Raw genomic sequence first — 20,617 nt, 5'->3', positions numbered from 1 at the left:
ATTATGCCTGAAATGGTAAATCAGTGAAATTTAAACCAAGTGAAAATTAGTCATTTTACAGTATAACAAAGTGCAATGCAGGGCAATGTGGACACGCATGTTTTGTACACATTGAGTAATTTAATAAAATTACATTCCTGGGTAAGATTTTAATTATAATTATTTTTTTTATTTTGTCTTTTTACTTCATCATCATACTATTATATGTCACTATATTTTTTTAATATACAGGATTTGAAGACTTTATTATTTTAATGTTGTTTTATATTAACTACATTGTGCTAATATGTCTTTTTAGTGTAGCTGAAAAGCTTTTGGTCATTCATGTATTGCCTCCAATTGGTGGATGTACATATATGGGATTAGACAGTGGAGAACAACCAATACAGGTGAGTTTTGGCCCTGTAATATGTATTTTATTTGATGATGTACATATATGGGATTAGACAGTGGAGAACAACCAATACAGGTGTGTTTTGGCCCTGTAATATGTATTTTATTTGGTGGATGTATATATATGGGAATAGACAGTGGAGAACAACCAATACAGGTGAAGATAGACTATTGGCTCTGTAATGTGTATTTTATTTGGTGGAGGTCATATAAGGGATTAGACAGTGGAAAACAACCCATACAGGTGAAGATAGACTATTGGCCCTGTAATGTGTATTTTATTTAGTGGAGGTACAAATATGGGATTAGACAGTGGAGAACAACCAATACAGGTAAGGATAGACTATTGGCCCTGTAATATGTATTTTATTTGGTGGATGTACTTATGTGGGATTAGACAGTGGAGAAAAACCAATACAGGTAAGGATAGACTATTGGCCCTGTAATGTGTATTTTATCATATGTGGGATTAGACAGTGGAGAAGAACCAATACAGGTAAGGATAGACTATTGGCCCTGTAATGTGTATTTTATTTGGTGGATGTACATATATGGGATTAGACAGTGGAGAACAACCAATACAGGTAAGGATAGACTTTTGGCCCTGTAATGTGTATTTTATTTAGTGGAAGTACATATAAGGGATAAGACAGTGGAGAACAACCAATACAGGTGAAGATAGACTATTGGCCCTGTAATGTGTATTTTATTTAGTGGAGGTACATATATGGGATTAGACAGTGGAGAACAACCAATACAGGTGAAGATAGACTATTGGCCCTGTAATGTGTATTTTATTTGGTGGATGTATATATAAGGGATAAGACAGTGGAGAACAACCAATACAGATAAGGATAGACTATTGGCCCTGTAATGTGTATTTTATTTAGTGGAAGTACATATAAGGGATAAGACAGTGGAGAACAACCAATACAGGTGAAGATAGACTATTGGCCCTGTAATGTGTATTTTATTTAGTGGAGGTACATATATGGGATTAGACAGTGGAGAACAACCAATACAGGTGAAGATAGACTATTGGCCCTGTAATGTGTATTTTATTTAGTGGATGTACATACAAGGGATTAGACAGTGGAGAAAAACCAATACAGGTAAGGATAGACTATTGGCCCTGTAATATGTATTTTATTTGGCAGATGTACATATATGGAATTAGACAGTAATATAATGCATATTTTATTAAGTTATTAATATCATCTTTAACACTTTCTTTCTGATATCTATTCAGTTCTCGCTGTTCTTTGACTTTTTATTGTGTATGGCAAGTGAGGTTACAGAAGATGACTTTGTAAATGGCTCCAGAGCCTTGGCTTATGGATCTTCGCTAAGTTCCCTATCCAAAGATCAACTCAGGAGAATGGCATCTCTAAGACAATTAGTATGGAAGGAGTTCAGAGGAACAAAATTAAAAGCAGGTGTGATTTCATAATATTATGTCCATATGTTAATTTCAATGCCATAGACAACGTTTGTTACCTTACACATAATAGACCTGCATTAAGTTTTCCACATATTGTTTTTGTGGTAAAAAATTATAAGCAATATTTAGGACCTTAATGCCAGACAAAATAATCACTGAATTGTTGCTGATGCTGTGAGATTTCTGGCTTGAGATTAGTCTTAGCATTTTCTCAACCACATTCATAGCAATTTCTCACAGAGGATGACTAGCTGCTTCAATATTTTCTTTGAAGTTTCTGCATTTTAAACATCATTGGCAAAAAAACAACAATTTTTCGATCCTTACTTTCAACTTTTAGCTATTGTTTGTAAACAACAACAGGCAATGGCAGACTGCCACATGCGTCAGGTGACAACTCCCCTGCTTTAAAAAAAAGCATTAAATGTTGAAAAGTATTCTCAAATTATTTCCTTGCAAAACTTACATTATGTTTTCACTTCTTTTCTCTCGTTATTTTAGTGTGTCTGTCAGAAGGAAAGCATGACTACATGAGTTTATCTGCACTCACTCACCATAAACAACAAATTATGTGTCCAATACAGTTAGATGATGACAAAACATGGATTTGGAAAAATGATATTTATTCCCATGTACAGGTAATATAAATGTGTATGATGGATGAAGTGTGCTTGCATGGAAAGTTGAATAGAATTGAGTTATAATAAAATAGAATAAAATAAAATAAAATAGAATAAAATAGAAATGACATGGAATAGAAATGACATGACATGGAATAGAACAGAATGAAAATGACATCGAATAGAACAGAATAACAATGGAACTAGAATATAATTAAATAGAATAAAAATAGAATGGAATTAGGATAGAATATAACATAATAGAGTAGAATAGAATAGAATAGAATAGAATAGAATAGAATAGAATAGAATAGAATAGAATAGAATAGAATAGAATAGAATAGAATAAAATAGAATATTACTGTATCATATTTCCTTCACAGAGTTCGTGTAGTCTGCCCGAATCAAGCTTTGTTATAAATTCAAAACTTACTAATGGTATTAAAGTTGGAGAAAAATGTGCAATAACCCATTCTGAACTTGAGGTGAGTATCAAGCAATGTTTTTCTATATTGCTCAGTTACATGGTACATTGTAGCATGTGATGGAAATAAAATCCTTTCACTTACGCAAATGTGCGAAAAATGTATTTTTTTATTCTCATTTCAGGGTATAATCTCTCAATAAATTACTACTACAAATATAAAAAAATGTATAATAATGAGGTTATCCCAAGATAACCGCAAAATATGCACACAGTCCGTACAGGAATGTTTTGACTCCTGTTACAGTCAGTCGTTACAATCACTGTACTGCCTTCATCCATACTTTCTGGTATTCTTGTAATAACATTATAATTTTTATATATTGACAATTTGCAAAAAAAAAGTTACAAATAATGCTTGAGTGACTGTCAACAAACTACATTTGATGCAACCGTCATAATTCTTTTCTAAATTCTAGGGTCCGTTCATCATTGGCAAAGATTCTATTCTCAAGGGTATTGATTTTGTTGCATCTAAAGTAAGTATGTTTATACAGTTACAGTATTACTGTGAAAAATGTTCGTAATTGAATGATTTAAAGGCGTTTGTAAGAACAACATTTTATGAAACATTGAAAGTTGTTATGACTTCCTAGGACCTCAGTGAAAATCATTTTGACTCCCTAGGTCTCTTGTGAAAGTTATTGTGACTCTGTAGTACCCTAGTGAATATTACTCTGACCTCCTAGGACCCAGTGAAAGTCCCTCTGACTTCCTAAGACCCTCATTTTGACTTTGACTTCACAAGACCCATGTAAAGGTCATTTTGACTTCCATAGACTCTAGTGAAAGTTACTCTGACTTCCTGGAACTCTGGTGAAATTCTCAGTAACTGCCGAAAACCCTAGTGAAAGTCAATATGATTTAATATGACCCAAGTGAATGTCACTGTAACTCCCTAGGACGCTGGTGAAAGTCACTTTGATACTTTGTCTTTGTCATTCCCAGTGGAATGTTCATGTCTATAAAATTTCAAGATTTTCACTAAATCTGAAATTTATCTTTTGTGAAATTAAAGCAGCCTGCAATGCTTTATTGTAATTTCCTGCCAAATCCTACCGGAATAAACTTTATTGTATCCTAAGAAAATGACTCAACAGATATATTGGATGTGCAAGACTGTTATTAGTAAGACAATTTCATTAACCAAATAATTTGACTGTGATTAGATTAACATGGAAATATATGATAACAAATTATAAATTGTTTTTTCAAAAATTTTAAAATTGTTATCATAAGTTTGTAATAATTTGATAGAAAATAGTAAAAAATATTATAGAGATTTTTAAAGTACAAGTAGTTCCCCTTATAAGTTTTGCCATAATTTCCTGCATTTAAATATTGTACTGATTCATATTGTATATTCACATGTACAGCAAATGAAAGGACTGACATTACAGGATGGTATCATAATGCAAGGGATCAATATACAGCTAGGGGGACCACAAACAAAAGGCAAACCATTTAAAGTTTATACAGTCATGGGGAAATTTGATGACTTAAAGGTAAGTCTGTTTAAGTTACAAAACATTCAATTTATTCAATACCACAAAATTATATCTTATGATACCGGTATTACAATGTGCTGGTGTGAAGGAAAATGGTGCCTTCTCATTGGTTAGTCTATGTCACATGAAGCGGCCAATGCACTGATGTAGAAAAGAACTGATAGCCAGTCAAATGCCCTACTTTGAATCAAATATTTATTTTTAGCTCCGCTGTCGACTTTGTCGAGCGGAGCTTATCATATGAGTGATTGTCCGTCGTCGTCCGTCGTCGTCGTCGTCCGTCGTCGTCGTCCGTCGTCATCGTCCGTCGTCGTCGTCGTCCGTGTCAATGTTTTACTTTTTCGACTTCTTCTTGAAAACAACAAGCCTAAATGCTTTGATACTTGGTGTATATGTACCTTGGGTAGACCTCTCTTAGGTTTTTTCATTTCATGTTGATATCTTTAATTCTCTAATTTTGGTGAATATTTTTGTCATTTTTGGTAAAAACTGATATTTTCGACTTCTTGTTAAAAACCGCAAGTGCAATTGCTTTGATATTACATCTATAGGTACTACATGTGGACCTCTCTCAGATTTGTTAATTTTGTAATGATATCTTTAATTCTTTAATTTTGGTGAATATTTTTGTCATTTTTGGTAAAAACTGATATTTTCGACTTCTTGTTAAAAACCGCAAGTGCAATTGCTTTGATATTACATCTATAGGTACTACATGTGGACCTCTCTCAGATTTGTTAATTTTGTAATGATATCTTTAATTCTTTAATTTTGGTGAATATTTTTGTCATTTTTGGTAAAAACTGATATTTTCGACTTCTTGTTAAAAACCGCAAGTCCAATTGCTTTGATACTACATATATAGGTACTACATGTGGACCTCTCTCAGATTTGTTCATTTCGTGATGATATCTTCAATTCTCTAATTTTGGTGAATATTTTTGTCATTTTTGGTAAAAACTGATATTTTTGACTTCTTGTTAAAAACCGCAAGTGCAATTGCTTTGATATTACATATATAGGTACTACATGTGGACCTCTCTCAGATTTGTTCATTTTGTAATGATATCTTTAATTCTCTAATTTTGGTGAATATTTTTGTCATTTTTGGTAAAAACTGATATTTTCGACTTCTTGTTAAAAACCGCAAGTGCAATTGCTTTGATATTACATATATAGGTACTACATGTGGACCTCTCTCAGATTTGTTCATTTTGTAATGATATCTTTAATTCTCTAATTTTGGTGAATATTTTTGTCATTTTTTGGTGAAAAGTGATATTTTCGACTTCTTGTTAAAAACCGCAAGTCCAATTGCTTTGATACTACATATATAGGTACTACATGTGGACCTCTCTCAGATTTGTTTATTTCGTGATGATATCTTCAATTCTCTAATTTTGGTGAATATTTTTGTCATTTTTGGTAAAAAGTGATATTTTTGACTTCTTGTTAAAAACCGCAAGTGCGATTGCTTTGATATTACATATATAGGTACTACATGTGGACCTCTCTCAGATTTGTTCATTTTGTGATGATATCTTCAATTCTCTAATTTTGGGAATATTTTTGTCATTTTTGGTAAAAAGTGATATTTTCGACTTCTTGTTAAAAACTGTAAGTCCGATTGCTTTGATATTACATATATAGGTACTACATGTGGACCTCTCTCAGATTTTTTCGTTTTGTGATGATATCTTCAATTCTCTAATTAATTTATTTTGGTGAATATTTTTGTAATTTTTGGTAAAAAGTGATATTTTTGACTTCTTGTTAAAAACTGTAAGTCCGATTGCTTTGATACTATTCATATTGTTCATTTTCTAATGATGTCTTCGGTTCTTTAATTGAAATGTGCATTGCTAACAGCGGAGCTATCTCAGCCGATAGGCTGCTTGTTTTATCTTTTCGTTTTGTTTTTTTTTATCTTTGAGTTACAAAATAACAAAATATTCATAACTTAATTCATTTTAACAGACAACGTTTGTGAAAGGTACGAGTACGTACTGCAATATGCCGTGGATTATTTTCCTACAAAGAACTGGAATCGACAAGGAAGATATATGGCCTGCAGATAAGGTAATTTTCAGTTGACAAGATCAAAATTAACTCTTAACACTTTACACACATGATTCTGTGAAGTAATGATTAAAATTGATCATGTGATCTATTTTGTGATCTACTTGATTGAGATTTGTCCCATCATGCTTTGTGCTATTCATGAATTTTTTCTGGATAACATAATGTGTTGGATGCTCATAATTAATTAATAACAAGGATGAATCCATATTTTCATATAATCATGGGATTTGATGACATAATGAACACAGTAATGGTGTCTTGACCACTATAATAAATGCATTGTTAGGCACTTGCCAACAAATAGGTAGTTTTAAAAACCACACATTTGTCTGACCTACATGTAGTAAGTGACTTTTCCAGCTCTATAACGCTGAAAGAACATATAAAACACTTTTTATCTACTCTAGGTTTAAGTTCAAGTGCTGGATTTGGTGTTATAAAGTAATGAAACATTGGTACAATTTATTATGATAAAATATATCAACACTCATTTGAATGTTTTAATTTTCCCCTGTACGGGGTAAACTACTTCACGAACATTGACGCGTTTCACATTATTGACGTCACATTGGAACATTTTCCTTTGTTCACACTGGACACAAAAGCATTATAGCATGCGATGGAAATAGAACCCCGTCACTCATGCAAATGTTGGCACAGTGCAAAACATTTTTTGTTGTCATTTGGGCTAAATAATATTACTACAAACAGAAAAAAAGATGTATAATAATAAAGTTAATAATAATAAAGATCACAAGAATATCATAAAGTATGTAGTCAGGCAGTGTGGGTCACTCAATCTCCGTTATATATCTCGATTACCATACTGCCGTCATGCATACTTAGCAGTATTCTCATGACAACTTCATATGATATTATAAATATACTTAATTTTAGACTGATTATGTGCGGTCATTGTTCAATGCAAAGCTGTTCCCTGTCTGGCATTGTACTGAGGATGTAGGAATTAAGGAGTTGCTATGGTTACAAGGAGCTGAGATTGAAGACAATGATGTAGTTTTACAAAGATGGAAAGAATCTTGGCGTTTATCCCTCCAAGATATTAGTCAATGTGTTGACATCAATACAGAATTCCAATTACGCAGGTATTCATAACAATTTGCTTTATGTTGATTCAAATCAAGAAATATATTTTAATAATCCAAAAAAAAAGGATTGGCAACTCATCATTGTGGGCCACAGTGCCTCACATATGTATATTTATTTTTAATATTGAATAATATTAATTGAAAATATTGAATAATATTAATAAATACAAAAAATTATCTTGTCAAAAAATCTGCAGGGTTATTAATGTTGTCATGACAATATAATTGAGAGAAAAATTAGAGAAGCTTGCCAAAGACGAAAGTATGATTACATAACATCATTCTGCGAGTTTAAAAACAAGTGACGTCACATTTCATAATGGGAAGTAGTGCACATATTGAGTAAAGTGAAGTAAGATGCATCATGGGATATCAACCATGTATGAAGGGGGCAGTAATGTTAATTTGTAGAAAAAGGTGATTTTCATAAACACACAAAATGCAACATTGACTTTCTGCTGAAATTGTCAACATTTAACAATTTTTCTTTAAATATATATTTTTTTTCTCTTGTTGCAGGGATATGTCATTCCAGATTGGTCAAGCAGACGTGAAAACCGTTCTTGCAGGAATGGAAAATAAAAGTTTACTTCCTTTCTTTAAAAGTGCTGTAGTAGAAGGTTACAGCGACTGTTTATTAGTTACCCTGGATACAGGTAATTCATGATACAAATTTTCACTGTCTATAATTTGATTTTGCCTAGCTTCTGCTACAAAATTTTGATTATCAAAAATCAATGATTTCACAGATTTAAAAATATTTCTAAAATTTTGATCACTCAATGATCATTATCTTTAAAATACCAGATCAAATGATAGGTCATGTGAAACCGGTCACATGACATATGCCCTCATCCACATGTTTTATGAATTATAGTTGCATCAGAGACTGATTCCCCTGGTGTTGCGGCAAGAACTCTAGCATGCATAGCTGATGTACTGGGATGTATATCTGCACTGAAAGGCTCTGGTGGACTACGTAGTGGACCAGCAGCAAATAAAGCATGGGCAAAGGCATTTCACAAACTGGAGGTACGATATATTTAATCTTATTCTGTATTATTCATTTATGTATGCATTAGAAAAAATGCAACTGGCTCATTTATTTTCATCTGAAATCGTACATTACGTAGGTAAACACAGTCCTTCAATCATATCCCACAACATGTGGCTAACCACTACTGTAACAAGACATACCACTCAAAGGTCGATCAGGGTATTCAATCACATACATGCTAACATGTGATAAAAATCATATTAAACATTATGTGACTACTCATAATGTAGTCTAATGTAATCTTCCACGCATGTCATCCTAGTTACATGCCCTTTATTTTATCCACCTTTGATAATTTTTTTTTTTCGATTACGTGTCTATTGTTGTTGACAGGAAGGCAATATCGCTGCTGGCGTAATGGCATTGGCAGCCGAGAGATTGAATTGGATGGATAGAGCAGATTTATTAGTGCGAGCAGCGAGACATTATGAAGGAGCAGAACAGATTTTAATTCGCCATGCTGTGATGACAGCGCGACAGGTGAATTGTATTAATATGCAAACATTGTAAAAATATGACAATACAGTTACTGTAAAATATTGTATTTTCACTTGCAATTTATTGTCGCTATTTTCACTGAGGGAATGATGCAGTGAAAATAATTTACAGCGAATATACCTTTTTTCCTATACCTTAATTACATTCAACTTCTCAAAAATAATTTGATAATTTTACTCTTTATGAAATTTCTGAGATATTGAAATATATTATTTGTTATATTTTATGCACATAATGTTTAATGATGGAACATAAACAAACACCATTAAAACTAATCTGAGACAAATTTCTGGGAATTATTTTAGTTAAGGAAAATCAAAAGATTTAGCAAAAAAATTTCTCAGCGAGTATTATCAGTGATCATCTCACGAAATGTTATCCTCAGAATGAATGCTCTCAAATTCCGAACATATCTATGAAATTTAAAGCGCTGTGTCGGTCATAGTGAAGCAATGGTGTCGATCGTAGTGAACTGTACATTAAAAATTCGTATCAATGTAATTTACACTGGTTGTATACGTTGAGTGGGACTCACCACATCTTGGTTTACAGTACTTTTGTACAGTATTAGTATCACATTAATTAATTCAAATCCTGTGCAAGGTATATCTGATATCACAGTTATTTTTGCTATTTTCAACTTTGTTTGATATTAATAATATAATTTAAAATAATAAAAAAACTTTGTGTGATAATTGTATTTCAGTTCATATCCAGCAATCCTTGTGAAGTTGCTCCTATTGGGCAGTGGATAGTTGCACGATGTCCAGCTCGTATCGACATATCAGGTGGATGGTCAGATACGCCACCAATCACGTATGAAAACGGGGGCGCTGTAACCAATGCTGCTATCACCATTGATGGAAAGAAACCAATTGGTGCTAAATGCAGAAGAATAATTGAGTAAGATAGCATACCTCATATAGAGTGGATCATACAATTCTCTCTGTAGGGGTGTAAAGGTTTTGATTATTAGCAAGATTTTGTAAATATGATTAAGCTGTAAATGAATTAGTTAACCATTGTTTTGTTTATAGCCTGGGGCACTGCTGATCAGATTAAGTGCACATTACAAAGCACATTACAAAGTTGAAGTATTTATTAAAAATACCATTATTTGTTAGTTAATTTAGATATATATTTATTAAATTGTTTTTCTTTTCAGTCCTCATCTTGTGTTAGTCTTAGGTAAAGATACTGAGAGCGCAAGACATCTTGTAATAAAAGAGCTATGTGATTTATCTGATTATACCAACCCTCAGTCTTCAGGTATGACAATATATGTATGGGTGTAGTCAGTTTGAGAACTAGCAATTTAAGTAAATGAATTATTGGTAACTGGATGCATTCACTGGTGCCTGGGAACATTCACTGGTACCTGGATGCATTAATATGTACCTTGACGCATTCACTAGTGCCTGGATGCATTCACTGTTGCCTGGATGAATTCACTGGTATCTCGATGCATTCAATGGTGCCTAGATGCATTCACTGGTATCTCAGTGCATTCACTGGTGCCTGGATGCATTCACTGGTATCTCAGTGCATTCACTGGTGCCTGGATGCATTCACTGTTGCCTGGATGAATTCACTGGTATCTCGGTGCATTCAATGGTGCCTAGATGCATTCACTGGTATCTCAGTGCATTCACTGGTGCCTGGATGCATTCACTGCATTCACTGGTGCCTGGATGCATTCAATGGTGCCTAGATGCATTCACTGGTATCTCAGTGCATTCAATGGTGCCTAGATGCATTCACTGGTATCTCAGTGCATTCACTGGTGCCTGGATGCATTCACTGGTATCTCGATGCATTCACTGGTGCCTGGATGCATTCACTGGTGCCTGGATGCATTCACTGGTATCTCAATGCATTTACTGGTGCCTGGATGTATTCAATGGTGCCTAGATGCATTCACTTGTATCTCAGTGCATTCACTGGTGCCTGGATGCATTCACTGGTATCTCAATGCATTTACTGGTGCCTGGATGCATTCATATAGGTTTCTGCTTTTTGCTATATACACAGTATTCAATAGTATTCAAATGCTGCATTTTAAATTTCTCTCCAAAACAGCCGCATTACTTAAAGCAGCTTTTATATGTGCGGATGTGATCAGTTTTAAATCAGGTAAAAGTCTACAAGATCAACTGATGAATAAATATGGCAGTGGATTTGAACTTCAGACTTGGTCTAATCTACCACAAGGATCAGGTAACCTTATCATATAGTTCATTTCATAAATATGATGATAATTATTGCAATTATGATTATGACCAAGATTATGATTTCATGATATTAACTTGCAGGTCTAGGTACTAGTAGTATATTGGCAGGTGCAGTTATAGCCGCAGTGTGGAAGGCATCAGGGCGGATGTATAGCAATGATTCACTCATTCATGCGGTCAGTAATATTTTCTGTATTAACATTCAAGAATGAAGTTATGCATAAAAATAATATATACACAAATTAATACTGGCATCTGTATATGCTCCAAGTGTGTTTTGAAAAATAAATTACACAATATAACTCATTCAAATTTCTTCTACTTGTATCCAGATATGTGTATTGAATTCATGTGCATTTAATATTTCAGGTACTGCATCTAGAACAGATGTTAACAACTGGCGGTGGATGGCAAGATCAAGTTGGAGGTTAGTTAAACCAGTATTTAGGAGTAAATTATTTACTAACCATATAATAACCAATAGCACCTGACTCATGATTATTAGTTCAAAACCTCAAAAAAGGATCAACCCTTATCCTGGGTGAGTGTACCACAGTCTGGTTGAGTGTACCACAGACCGGGTGAGTGTACCACAGAATGGGTGTTAGTACCACAGAATGGGTGAGTGTATCACAGAATAGGTGTTAGTACCACAGACTGGGTGTTAGTACCACAGACTGGTTGAGTGTATCACAGAATAGGTGTTAGTACCACAGACTGGGTGTTAGTACCACAGACTGGTTGAGTGTACCACAGACCGGGTGAGTGTACCACAGAATGGGTGTTAGTACCACAGACTGGGTGAGTGTACCACAGACTGGGTGAGTGTAACACAGACTGGGTGAGTGTACCACAGACCGGGTGTGTGTACCACAGAATGGGTGTTAGTACCACATACTGGGTGATTGTATCACAGACTGGGTGATTGTATCACAGACTGGGTGAGTGTACCACAGACTGCATGAGTGTACCACAGACTGGGTGAGTGTAACACAGACTGGGTGAGTGTACCACAGACTGTTTGAGTGTACCACAGACCGGGTGAGTGTACCACAGAATGGGTGTTAGTACCACAGAATGGGTGAGTGTATCACAGAATAGGTGTTAGTACCACAGACTGGGTGTTAGTACCACAGACTGGTTGAGTGTATCACAGAATAGGTGTTAGTACCACAGACTGGGTGTTAGTACCACAGACTGGTTGAGTGTACCACAGACCGGGTGAGTGTACCACAGAATGGGTGTTAGTACCACAGACTGGGTGAGTGTACCACAGACTGGGTGAGTGTAACACAGACTGGGTGAGTGTACCACAGACCGGGTGTGTGTACCACAGAATGGGTGTTAGTACCACATACTGGGTGATTGTATCACAGACTGGGTGATTGTATCACAGACTGGGTGAGTGTACCACAGACTGTGTGAGTGTACCACAGACTGTTTGAGTGTACCACAGACTGGGTGAGTGTACCACAGACCGAGTGAGTGTACCACAGACCGGGTGAGTATACCACAGAATGGGTGTTAGTACCACAGACTGGGTGAGTGTATCACAGAATAGGTGTTAGTACCACAGACTGGATGAGTGTACCACAGACTGGGTGAGTGTACCACAGACTGGGTGAGTGTAACACAGACTGGGTGAGTGTACCACAGACCGGGTGTGTGTACCACAGAATGGTTGTTAGTACCACAGACTGGGTGATTGTATCACAGACTGTTTGAGTGTACCACAGACCGAGTGAGTGTACCACAGAATGGGTGTTAGTACCACAGACTGGATGAGTGTACCACAGACTGGGTGAGTGTACCACAGACTGGGTGAGTGTACCACAGACTGGGTGAGTGTATCACAGACTGGTTGAGTGTACCACAGACTGGTTGAGTGTACCACAGACTGGTTGAGTGTACCACAGAATGGGTGTTAGTACCACAGACTGGATGAGTGTACAACAGACTGGGTGAGTGTACCACAGACTGGGTGAGTGTATCACAGAATGGGTGTTATTACCACAGAACCACAGACTGGGTGTTATTACCACAGACTGGTTGAGTGTACCACAGACCGGGTGAGTGTACCACAGACTGGGTAAGTGTAACACAGACTGGGTGAGTGTACCACAGACTGTTTGAGTGTACCACAGACCGGGTGAGTGTACCACAGAATGGGTGTTAGTACCACAGACTGGATGAGTGTACCACAGACTGGGTGAGTGTACCACAGACTGGGTGAGTGTACCACAGACCGGGTGAGTGTACCACAGACCGGGTGAGTGTACCACAGAATGGGTGTTAGTACCACAGACTGGGTGAGTGTATCACAGAATAGGTGTTAGTACCACAGACTGAGTGTTAGTACCACAGACTGGTTGAGTGTACCACAGACCGGGTGAGTGTACCACAGAATGGGTGTTAGTACCACAGACTGGATGAGTGTACCACAGACTGGGTGAGTGTAACACAGACTGGGTGAGTGTACCACAGACCGGGTGTGTGTACCACAGAATGGGTGTTAGTACCACAGACTGGGTGATTGTATCACAGACTGTTTGAGTGTACCACAGACCGGGTGAGTGTACCACAGAATGGGTGTTAGTACCACAGACTGAATGAGTGTACCACAGACTGGGTGAGTGTACCACAGACTGGGTGAGTGTACTACAGACTGGGTGAGTGTAACACAGACTGGGTGAGTGTATCACAGACTGGTTGAGTGTACCACAGACTGGTTGAGTGTACCACAGAATGGGTGTTAGTACCACAGACTGGATGAGTGTACAACAGACTGGGTGAGTGTATCACAGAATGGGTGTTAGTACCACAGAACCACAGACTGGGTGTTATTACCACAGACTGGTTGAGTGTACCACAGACCGGGTGAGTGTACCACAGACTGGGTGAGTGTACCACAGACTGGGTGAGTGTAACACAGACTGGGTGAGTGTACCACAGACCGGGTGTGTGTACCACAGAATGGGTGTTAGTACCACAGACTGGGTGATTGTATCACAGACTGTTTGAGTGTACCACAGACCGCGTGAGTGTACCACAGAATGGGTGTTAGTACCACAGACTGGATGAGTGTACCACAGACTGGGTGAGTGTACCACAGACTGGGTGAGTGTACCACAGACTGGGTGAATGTAACACAGACTGGGTGAGTGTATCACAGACTGGTTGAGTGTACCACAGACTGGTTGAGTGTACCACAGAATGGGTGTTAGTACCACAGACTGGATGAGTGTACAACAGACTGGGTGAGTGTACCACAGACTGGGTGAGTGTATCACAGAATGGGTGTTATTACCACAGAACCACAGACTGGGTGTTATTACCACAGACTGGTTGAGTGTACCACAGACTGGGTGAGTGTAACACAGACTGGGTGAGTGTACCACAGACTGGGTGTGTGTACCACAGAATGGGTGTTAGTACCACAGACTGGGTGAGTGTACCACAGACTGTTTGAGTGTACTACAGACCGACTGAGTGTACCACAGAATGGGTGTTAGTACCACAGACTGGATGAGTGTACCACAGAGTGGGTGAGTGTACCACAGACTGGGTGAGTGTACCACAGACTGGGTGTGTGTACCACAGAATGGGTGTTAGTACCACAGACTGGGTGATTGTATCACAGACTGGGTGAGTGTACCACAGACTGCATGAGTGTACCACAGACTGGTTGAGTATACCACAGACTGGTTGAGTGTACCACAGACTGGGTGAGTGTACCACAGACTGGGTGAGTGTACCACAGAATGGGTGTCAGTACCACAGACTGGATGAGTGTACCACAGACTGGTTGAGTGTACCACAGACTGGGTGAGTGTACAACAGACTGGGTGAGTGTAACACAGACTGGATGAGTGTATCACAGACTGGTTGAGTGTACCACAGACTGGTTGAGTGTACCACAGAATGGGTGTTCATGCCACAGACTGGTTGAGTGTACCACAGACCGGGCGAGTGTACCACAGACTGGTTGAGTGTACCACAGACCGGGTGAGTGTACCACAGAATGGGTGTTAGTACCACAGACTGGGTGAGTGTACCTCAGACTGGGTGAGTGTACCACAGAATGGGTGTGAGCACCACAGTCTGGGTGAGTGTACCACAGAATGGGTGTTAGTACCACAGACTGGGTGAGTATATCACAGAATGGGTGTTAGTACCACAGACCGGGTGAGTGTACCACAGAATGGGTGTTAGTACCACAGACTGGGTGAGTGTACCACAGAATGGGTGTTAGTACCACAGTCTGGGTGAGTGTACCACAAAATGGGTGTTAGTACCACAGACTGGGTGAGTATATCACAGAATGGGTGTTAGTACCATAGACCGGGTGAGTGTACCACAGAATGGGAGTTAGTACCACAGACTGGGTGAGTATATCACAGAATGGGTGTTAGTACCACAGACTGGGTGAGTGTACCACAGACTGGGTGAGTGTACCACAGACTGGATGAGTGTAACACAGACCGGGTGAGTGTTCCACAGAATGGGTGAGTGTACCACAGACTGGGTGAGTGTACAACAGAATGGGTGTTAGTACCACAGACTGGGTGAGTGTATCACAGAATGGGTGTTAGTACCACAGACTGGATGAGTGTACCACAGACTGGATGAGTGTACCACAGACTGGGTGAGTGTACCACAGAATGGGTGTTAGTAACACAGACTGGGTGAGTGTACCACAGACTGGGTGAGTGTACCACAGAATGGATGAGTGGGTCAATATTCATTCATTTAGGAATGCAACTTTGCACATGAATATTTGAACACCAATAGCTGCCAAGATCTTGTTGAGAATGAGAGAGCCACAGGACTTAACAAATACCATGGTTACATGGAACAGTAGAGATAATGAACAATATTCAAGGGGCAAAAAAAAGTCTCTCCCTCAACAAGATCTTGGTAGATTATTGGCAGTTATTGAATATCCTCAAAGATTCACAGTCACCTGATGCTTGTTTGTTTACTGCAAGAGCCATTCACCATGAAGGCTGTAGGCAACTTTTAACAAGCCTACATGTTTCTGTTTAACCAAAAAGAATATCACAGAAACCTGCAAATAATATTGATATATGCTTGTATCCTTGAATAACCTTTGCACATCTTGTGTTTATCAATAATAGTGACTTTTTGTGTTCCACACAAGGTCTCACACCTGGCATCAAGATTGGCCGTTCAAATGCAGCATTGCCGTTAAAAGTTGACACAACATACCTGAATGTGTCTGTCGAAACAATAACGAACGTCAACAAGAGATTAGTTCTGTTGTACACCGGAAAGACACGATTGGCCAGAAATCTTCTCCAGGACGTGATTAGAAATTGGTATGCCAGACTTCCAAAGATAGTGAATAATTGTGACGCGCTTACCGCCAATGCTGAACTATGTGCTAAAGCATTTGAAGCAGGTGCGTATCAATGCTATGATCAAGGTCAAGTTATCAGTTTGCACAGTTTTCTCCCCCTACCTGCAAATAAGCTGTCCCTTGCATATAAATCAAATGTCTAGAATTTCATGATCAGTGAATAAATCAAAAGTTGATATTAATATCATCTGAATTCTTGAAAAGATGAAAACAAATATCTCAGATTGTAGAAGTCATTTGGATTTTTCTATAATTTCAGCAATTTTTATGGATTATGAAAACTATATGATGTATTACGAAGGGGTGGGATGGTACGGAGCAGAGCCATCTGCAATTCTCACTGAACCTTCTCTCATAAATTACAGCAATTCTTTAACCAAATTTATTCATTGTGCAGGGGATATAGAGAAAGTTGGAGAATGTCTCAACACCTATTGGTCACAGAAGAAAGTCATGGCACCTGGCTGTGAGCCCAAACTGGTTGGATGCATGATGGAAGCACTAAAACCCAGTGTGTATGGTCAGGCCTTAGCTGGTGCTGGTGGGGGTGGATTTATGTACGTGTTGACTAAAAAACCCAATGCTATTGATGATATCAAACAAGTTCTCACTACTCTTGAGGTGCGTTGATTTGTGAAATTTGAGTAATAAATGTAAAATGCTAAATTTTCACTGAGGAATAAATAAGTGGTCAGCATACAATAACAAACAAATACAAATTAGTATCTGTTGTTAGCATAATAAGATAATACTTGTTATGGATGTAAATTATTTGATGAATGTAAAAGCAGTCTAAATGAGACTAATTTATCGGCAAAATGTAGATTCACCTAAAGTGGGCGTGACCACCTTCACAGCTGTGACAGCAAGTTTGGAAAGCCAACTGTTTAGTCAAAACCCAAGCTGTCAATTTGCAAGGAAGTTTGAGAACTACTTTAGAGCTGTAAGTATTATTTAAATTTGTCTTCTTCTTTTGCATAGGGATGTGAAAATGTTACAATTCACAAAGTACATATTGATGAGACTGGACTAACTGTAGGATTTGAGGATGACACAGAAGGGGATAGTAGCAATGCAGTTGCCCAGAGTGACATGGATGAACACCAGACTGGTACTGATGCAGAAATTCACAAGGATGAAGTCAATCAAAGTGGTGATCAAATAGGTAACCAGAATAATGCTGAAAAAGAAGGTGACCAGACTGGTGATGAAAAAGGTGACCAGACTGGTGATGAAAAAGAGGGTGACCAGACTGGTGCTGAAAAGGTTGACCAGACTGGTGCTGAAAAGGTTGACCAGACTGGTGCTGAAAAAGAGGATGACCAGACTGGTGATGAAAAAGGTGACCAGACTGGTGATGAAAAAGACGGTGACCAGACTGGTGATGAAAAAGGTGACCAGACTGGTGATGAAAAAGAGGGTGACCAGACTGGTGCTGAAAAAGAAGGTGACCAGACTGGTGATGAAAAAGAAGGTGACCAGAATAATGTTGAAAAGGTTGACCAGACTGGTGATGAAAAAGGTGACCAGACTGTTGCTGAAAAAAAAGGTCAGACTGTATCTGGAATGAAGGATGCAACCAGTACTGAACACGGTGACCAGACTGGTTCTGAAAAAAGTGACCTTACTAGTGCTGAAAAAGATGACCAGACTGGTAATGAAAATGGTGACCATACTGGTGCTGAACAAGGTGACCAGACTGGTGCTGAACAAGGTGACCAGACTGGTACTGAAAATGGTGATCAGACAGGTGATGAAAATGGTGACCATACTGGTGCTGAAAAAGGTGACCAGACTGGTGCTGAAAAAGGTGACCAGACTGGTGATGAACAAGGTGACCAGACTGGTACTGAAAAAGGTGATCAGACAGGTGCTGAAAATGGTGACCAGACTGGTGCTGAACAAGGTAACTAGACTGGTGATGAAAAAGAAGGTCAGACTGTATCTGGAATGAAGGATGAGACCAGTACTGAACAAGGTGACCAGACTGGTGCTGAAAAAAGTGATACGACTTGTACTGAAAAAGATGACCAGACTGGTGATAAACAAGATGACCAGACTGTACCTAGAAAAGTTACTCAGATTGGTTTTAGGAAAGATGGCATCCAGACTGGGGCTGACAAATATTTTGTTGACTGTTGTTGACCATAGTTAAGTAAGACGTGATGTAAAAAGGGAGTTGTCTGGTGACTGATGTTGATTCTACTTATATTAGTGAAGCAGGCCTTGTAACTTAAAACCAGTATCACTTTGCTTTCAACTCAGGTTAATAGTTTTCTCCAAGATATTCTTAAAGAGAGAGGATCACCAATTCAAAGATGGTTATTTTTAATATTCTAATATTGTGTGCCTTACCTGTAAATGCAATCTACTTAAACTTAATATTTATAAGTGTGCAATAGACGTATCCTTCAGGATATTGGAGAAGTTTTTTTTGTTCAGCTTTTGTAAAGTAGTATAGATTTTCTTTAAATTATTTTGTACTTGCTTAGAGTGTCAACTACTGTATGTTGGAAATGTAATTTGTGTCTTGCATTGTAATAGTTGAAGGAGATGTTGAAGATTGAGAAAACTTATATTTTAGATTTTCTATGAAGCCACTGAAAAACATAAAGAAGTTTCAAATGTTGGATCTGGATGTTGGTAAATGCCTGAATTTACCGAATATCAACTTAATGACATTTTGATAATTGAGGATTGATAAAATGAGGTTGCCCTTTAAGGTGAACCTCACTTATTTTTAGCTTTTTCCATTTAGGTGCGTATAGGAATATCAGCATTTTTGTAAAAGAAAAAAATGCAATTAAAGATGGAATGACATCAACTGCAATGATACATGTAGTTGTAAGCGACTAGATTTGTTTAGATATTCGAATAGTCTCCAATATCAATTAAAGGGCAGTTGTAATCGTGCTGCGCATGTGCTACATTTTTGTTGATAAACATTGATTTTCCCACAATCCAATGCTCTCTTCTTATGGGAATCACAAGTATGAGGTTTTATCTGGGTGCAACATGCACTAATTACAGTCGGTGATAGCTTCCAATCACCTAAAAAAATACCTAATTAAAGCTTGGTAATGTCTCAGTTTGTACTCGTTGATCTGCAAGTAGCATATCTTTGCTTATGAGATCCATATATCTCGCGCATACGTTGCACAACTATTGCCCCTTAATTGCCAGTCCTTGTAACTTTATGAATTTAAATTTTAACATTCAAGATGTTTTACTCACTATTTTGAGACAATAGCCAAAATAAATATTGTCATACATGTATAAAAAGCTGTCCATTAACATACCGTCTATAACATTTTTGTGATTTTAGAAAAATCGTATCCGTATTTTTGCTGACATGTTACGTAACGTTCATTGTCATTACAACATCCTGCTACAGCAACAACATTCTGAATTGCGAGTTCACATTTTTTTTTTGATATTGGGAAGTTTTATCAGGTACAACACAGCCTTCAGATGATGTACAACATTGCGGGAATAAAACATGAAATCTTTGGTGGTACTTACAAAATAAAATTAATGATGTGAAAGGACATTCATACAATCAATGCATGCTTTAATACCATGACAATATTCAGACCAATTATTGAGTAAATTTCACTTTACTAGGAAAAAAACAGTGAACACTAGGTTATTGTTGATTAAAAATGTTAATAATCAATGTGATCAATGTGAATAAAATCACAATTAATACATTAAAATGTTGGTATTTTAATTTGTGTAAGAAAACCTGAGTTGACATGTGTCCATCACAGCTTCCTAAATTGTTATATACACACAAGATATAACCAGTAAAAAG

General features: G+C 37.5%; 1 protein-coding gene across 1 annotated transcript in view; it reads left to right on the top strand.

Annotated features, from left to right (window-relative positions):
* LOC102802389 (L-fucose kinase-like) overlaps nucleotides 1-20,519 on the top strand; it is a 34,996-nt gene extending 14,477 nt beyond the window's left edge. Inside the window, exons 8-26 of the mRNA XM_085500366.1 lie at nucleotides 299-389; nucleotides 1,643-1,829; nucleotides 2,336-2,472; nucleotides 2,838-2,939; nucleotides 3,358-3,417; nucleotides 4,315-4,443; nucleotides 6,424-6,525; nucleotides 7,426-7,634; nucleotides 8,157-8,293; nucleotides 8,515-8,669; nucleotides 9,028-9,174; nucleotides 9,899-10,095; nucleotides 10,358-10,461; nucleotides 11,272-11,409; nucleotides 11,505-11,599; nucleotides 11,793-11,850; nucleotides 16,585-16,845; nucleotides 17,201-17,424; nucleotides 17,785-20,519. Coding sequence (XP_085356492.1) covers nucleotides 299-389; nucleotides 1,643-1,829; nucleotides 2,336-2,472; nucleotides 2,838-2,939; nucleotides 3,358-3,417; nucleotides 4,315-4,443; nucleotides 6,424-6,525; nucleotides 7,426-7,634; nucleotides 8,157-8,293; nucleotides 8,515-8,669; nucleotides 9,028-9,174; nucleotides 9,899-10,095; nucleotides 10,358-10,461; nucleotides 11,272-11,409; nucleotides 11,505-11,599; nucleotides 11,793-11,850; nucleotides 16,585-16,845; nucleotides 17,201-17,424; nucleotides 17,785-18,717 — 3,466 coding nt within the window. The 3' untranslated portion in view covers nucleotides 18,718-20,519. The remainder of the gene's footprint in view (nucleotides 1-298; nucleotides 390-1,642; nucleotides 1,830-2,335; nucleotides 2,473-2,837; nucleotides 2,940-3,357; nucleotides 3,418-4,314; nucleotides 4,444-6,423; nucleotides 6,526-7,425; nucleotides 7,635-8,156; nucleotides 8,294-8,514; nucleotides 8,670-9,027; nucleotides 9,175-9,898; nucleotides 10,096-10,357; nucleotides 10,462-11,271; nucleotides 11,410-11,504; nucleotides 11,600-11,792; nucleotides 11,851-16,584; nucleotides 16,846-17,200; nucleotides 17,425-17,784) is intronic.
* The last annotated feature ends 98 nt before the right edge of the window (nucleotides 20,520-20,617 follow it).

Source organism: Saccoglossus kowalevskii, chromosome 6 (assembly GCF_978046115.1).
Source record: "Saccoglossus kowalevskii chromosome 6, keSacKowa6.1, whole genome shotgun sequence".
Taxonomy (NCBI): domain Eukaryota; kingdom Metazoa; phylum Hemichordata; class Enteropneusta; family Harrimaniidae; genus Saccoglossus; species Saccoglossus kowalevskii.
This window is presented reverse-complemented; position numbering and strand designations above follow the sequence as displayed.